Below are 4811 nucleotides of genomic sequence, written 5' to 3'. Positions count from 1 at the left end.
GCATAACAGTGTCATTCAAATGCATAGGTGCTAATCCAATCAGCCTGACAGTATCGCCCATACCTTCACATTATCACAGAGACAAAGGCACAGCTGTGCCTTGAGCTTAGCATTCACCTTTAACTTGGGACCCTTCCCAATGGTCAGTAAGTGCATAAAGTCAAAAGGTTAATGTCTCAGACACCTGGGATGCCTGACTTGATCTTCATCATCTTTACCTCAAAATGTAAAACACAATGTACATAACTTTTTCAGTTTATATACTATTACATTTGAACCTAGATATAACATTTTATAAATATGTGATCCAAAATACCCCAAAATTCTGTCATCATTTACTCACTCTCAAGTTGTTCCAAACCTGTATGTGTTTTTTTTTTTTTTTCCCCTGCTGAAAACCAAAGAAAATATTTTAAGGAATATGGGTATTTTTTTTTCAATCTTTGGAGATCAGTGGGGACCAGCAACTGTTTGGTTACCCATATTCTTCAAAAAATATATAAAATATAATCTTATTTATTCTGCTTAATATTCTTCTTTTTTACTGAATTCAAAAACCTCCCACACAAACGTTTTTTGGATGTGGGCGACAGTACTATATTGTCACCAATCACAACAGACTGGGCCATCTGACCAATCAGAGCAGAGTAGACTCACGGAAAGGAGGGGTTTAGAGAGACTGAATCTTAGAAATGCTTTGAACGATTCATTTGAGAATCGTTGGAAAATGAGGTGATATTAAATGCCTATTTTGACCTTGCATGCATGTAAAACTTTTGTAGGAGTCTCCCAAAACAATATTAGGAACCTTAGAAATGGCATAATGGGGGCACTAACATTATATCAGTATTTAATTTTTTAAAAATATGTACAGTATAAATATCTTCAATACTGTTATATTGTGACACCCCCGAGACTGTTATCTTTATTAACAAGGACTATTGAAATAAAAATAAATGGATAAGTTGTCAATATCATATATTAAAATATATTTGTATCAATTTTTGCTTGATATCCAGGCTACTCAAATAAGATCAGCCAGATGCCAGTCATCCTCACCCCACTGCACTTTGATCGTGACCCACTGCAGAAGCAGCCGTCCTGCAGACGGTCCGTCGTCATCAGAACCTTCATCACCAGTGACTTCATGACCGGCATCGCCGCTACTCCAGACAACCAAATCCCTGAAGAGGTGAGAGAGCAGATCCTCCGTCCACACATAAACCCTACATCATTTCCACACACACTAACTCGTGCTCCTCTGGCCACAGGTGGTTCTCAAGATGGTCAACGAGATCAAGAAAATCCCAGGCATCTCCAGAGTGATGTATGACCTGACGTCCAAGCCACCGGGAACCACCGAGTGGGAGTAGAACAGTGGACTATTGTACCTTCTGATTTATCCTTGTCGACTCCTCTTCTACCTCCCCTTTTCCCAGTACTGCTACATTCCCCCCCAAATCCTTTTTCTCCACTCCCACCACCCCCTTTAGTCACGCCGCCCTGTCATTGTCCCACTGAGACCGGAACATTCCCTACAATGGCAGGTTGTACTGTGATTGGCGTTAAACTGACAACGCCACTTCAGTTCCGCCTCATTATCTGGGGTCGGTTGTAATATTGGTATTATAATTGTTGTTGTCATTATCCTCATCACTGATGATAATAATGATGATACATTGATTAGGTTTTTTTTTTAATCTGCTCTCTGTGTTTAATGCATTGTGACGGGTCACTCCTCCATGCTTTCTGTCGTAGCCACTGAAGATCTAAGATCATTTTAGGGCAGTTGACTGTCCATGTGCAGCATGACACGAAGAAAGCCGTTTTTTAAGCAAATCCACTCATTAAGTTCCAAGTGTTGCTGCGTTCTGCCTTTAAGATAAACGTTTTTTCATTAACTCAGTTTGTGCAGTGTTGATTTTGGTTTGGATTTCTTACCTGAACCCCTTCTATGGAAGTGGCAGGTAAAGACTTGCAGTAGTAGCTCCTTAAACATGACCAATCGATGTTTATTTGCCAAAGATGGATGAGATCAGACAGTTTGCTGAATGACGCTCTTACGCTGTGGACGGGTTGGTTTATCACAGAGGTTTTGCTGTGAAGGAGACTCCTAAATCTGGAGACCTCCTGAAATTTGTGCCTGTTTTTACTTTTTTTTTTTTTTTTTCCCAGTTACTTTGTTTTTCAGGGATGTGACTTTATTTTATGCTGCATTATTTTCTTCTGTCTTTTCAGGCAAAGGATTTTTGAGATTTGAATAGTGATAAGTGAGAAAATGTGTTATTACTGATGTCTGCATTTTACATCACCGTGGTTGAGTTTGCCTAGGCTGGTCTTATAAACATGTAAGATCAACAGTGTACTTATTTTCACCAATAAAGGCCTTTTTTTTCTTCTTTTTTTGTGTGTGTGCTAGGTAGAGCAATAGGGTTTTCAAAGGCAAATGAAAGGAGATTTACAGGAGGAGGAAGAATAGGTTATTGACAGGACACCAGATGAGGGGCATCATCCCGCAAAGAACGCCAAGTTCTTTTGAGCTAAATTGTGCTTAACTGAATTTGGACCACGAGTTACTGTCAATATTTGAGTCCTCCTGTGTGTGTGTGGCCTCATTATTAATATTCCACTCCTTTAACAGAAGCGTGTTCTTATGTCTAGAGAGAGGGGGCTTTGATTGGGCTCAAATGGAGATCTGTGTCTCTAGCCCTTTGTCTAATTTATGATGTAGAGAATTGTGATATGAATAACATGCTCGGTATTTATTGTCTTTAAATATTTCATTTCAAAACGTTCTGTTGTCACAATGGCAAAAAACTCAATGCAAGATGAATTTCCTTAATCGCAAATCTTGTTCTTAATGTCTTTTTGTCAGTGTCACCTTTACCGTGTGTATATTTTACTTGTCTAATAGAAATACAGCTAACAAGTTTAAATTCCTAGTGGGTAAACTGCAATGTTACATGATATTCAGTTTAATTTATGCAATTTTATGTTGATTCTCCCCTCCCCCTTCTTTTTTTTTTGTCTAAACCTGAGCAATGCTGTTTTACCTTAGTATTGTGCCTCAGACCAAGCCACCGCATGCAGTTAGAAACTGATATTTGTATAATGCAAACTGAGCTTTAATAAAGAACTCTGTGTTCAGATTTCTCTCATCACAAGATCTTTGATTGATCTTATATCGTTTGCATTTGGTTCACACTTCTGGTGTAGTTCATAAAAAATGTAAAATATCTAATACTATAAAATATAAATATAAATTGTGTGCACAGCTGGTATATGCGTGCATGTGAAGAGATTTATTGACACTGCTGTGTAAGAGACAACCGTAACATTCTGATAAATCCTTGCATAGCCATCTGAAATATTTCATAAGGGGAAAAAGTGTAATATTAATTACCCCCCCACCCCCGTTTAGTGATAGTGTTAATTTACATGTTCTATTGTATTATTTTGTCTTTTGTTTCCATTTAGCATTATTTTACTTTTAGTAATTTTAGTACTTCAACTTACACTTTTATTTCAGTTAGCTGTCAATTCTTTTCATGTTAAAATTTTTATGTAATATTTTTTTATTTTACCTTTGTTTCAATTAATGAACACGATATTTAATAGTTTTAGATAACAATAACAAAACTGTCAGAAATGACCTGGGATTCGTGGAATTATTCCAGGACTGGAAAATCTGGTAAAGTTCTGTCTATGTGTGGCAAATTAGGTGTTTATCGTTAGAAAATAAGGCAAAAGTTATTATTGCAGCCCACAATATACTATTATATTTTTTAATCCAAAGACATTTTACATTCATTATTCAGCTGTTTTTGCACACATTTTTATTACAGTTGGCTGAAAAACAATCCCACAGCATCAGTTTTTATCTGTGGCTTTATATATTAGCATTTCATACAACAAATAAATGTCTTTAAATATTCATTCGTCTACTCATGCCTTTAGTGCAATCTCAAAGAAGGAAGTAATGTAATAAGTGTAATGTATTGTTGTTTTGCCAATTTCTCAGCTCTATTAGAAAATTAATTATGATGCCCTAACATGCTCTGAGGTAAGTGAGCATTTGCCAAATTGATCATTATGTGTTAATTCACATTGAAGCGTTAAGAGCAGATATTGTGTAACGTGACAGGCTCTTGTTTGTGAACTCAGTGTGCTTGTGTGTATTTCTCCCTTTCACTTGGGAAGAGGATTCAGGTGTGTGTCGCTGTGCTGATTGAAGGGCATGTAGTGACAAGCACATCCACAAACAGCAAGATCCCAAAGGAAAGTAAAGATACAGTATCAGGTCTATTATAGAGCTAAACAGCAGGGGAGGTTCAAGCACCAGTGCTGTCACCGAACAAGCTAAAGCATGCCGGTCACAATTAAATCAAACCCCTGCGCTGTTCACCCCATCACATTCATCTGTCTCTACAGTAACTGTTCCAGTCAGTAAACTAATCTTTAATTAAAATGTTTTCAGTGTCTGAAAAAAAAAATAGGTTTTTTTTCACTGTTTCACTTGTTGGAGAGATATTTAGAGACAAACTAAGTCTAGAGAGAGAGAGAGATAAAAAATTTATAATGCAATAAACAAAAAAAACATACACCATGGACCACAAACTGTAAGTTCTCTGGCATGTTGTGAGACAAAAACAAAATATACTCCATTTGTTTATATTTTGTATATATTTGTCCATGCATGTCCATTTGACCATAATCTACTAATATTCTACAATGACCTGGATAACTGAGAATCTTCACAAACATAATGAAACATTATATATATATATATATATATATATATATACACTGCC

The 4811-nt window shown here is 36.6% G+C and overlaps 1 protein-coding gene across 1 annotated transcript in view; it reads left to right on the top strand.

Moving 5' to 3' along the window:
* LOC107748079 (GMP synthase [glutamine-hydrolyzing]) overlaps positions 1-1686 on the top strand; it is a 29877-nt gene extending 28191 nt beyond the window's left edge. The window contains exons 15-16 of the mRNA XM_016562736.1: positions 1020-1192; positions 1272-1686. Coding sequence (XP_016418222.1) covers positions 1020-1192; positions 1272-1373 — 275 coding nt within the window. The 3' untranslated portion in view covers positions 1374-1686. The remainder of the gene's footprint in view (positions 1-1019; positions 1193-1271) is intronic.
* Positions 1687-4811: the final 3125 nt, after the last annotated feature.

This window comes from Sinocyclocheilus rhinocerous, unplaced genomic scaffold (assembly GCF_001515625.1).
Source record: "Sinocyclocheilus rhinocerous isolate Xijiao unplaced genomic scaffold, SAMN03320098_v1.1 scaffold1852, whole genome shotgun sequence".
NCBI lineage: Eukaryota > Metazoa > Chordata > Actinopteri > Cypriniformes > Cyprinidae > Sinocyclocheilus > Sinocyclocheilus rhinocerous.
The sequence above is the reverse complement of the archived record's forward strand: the minus strand, read 5'-3'. Positions and strand labels throughout refer to the sequence as shown.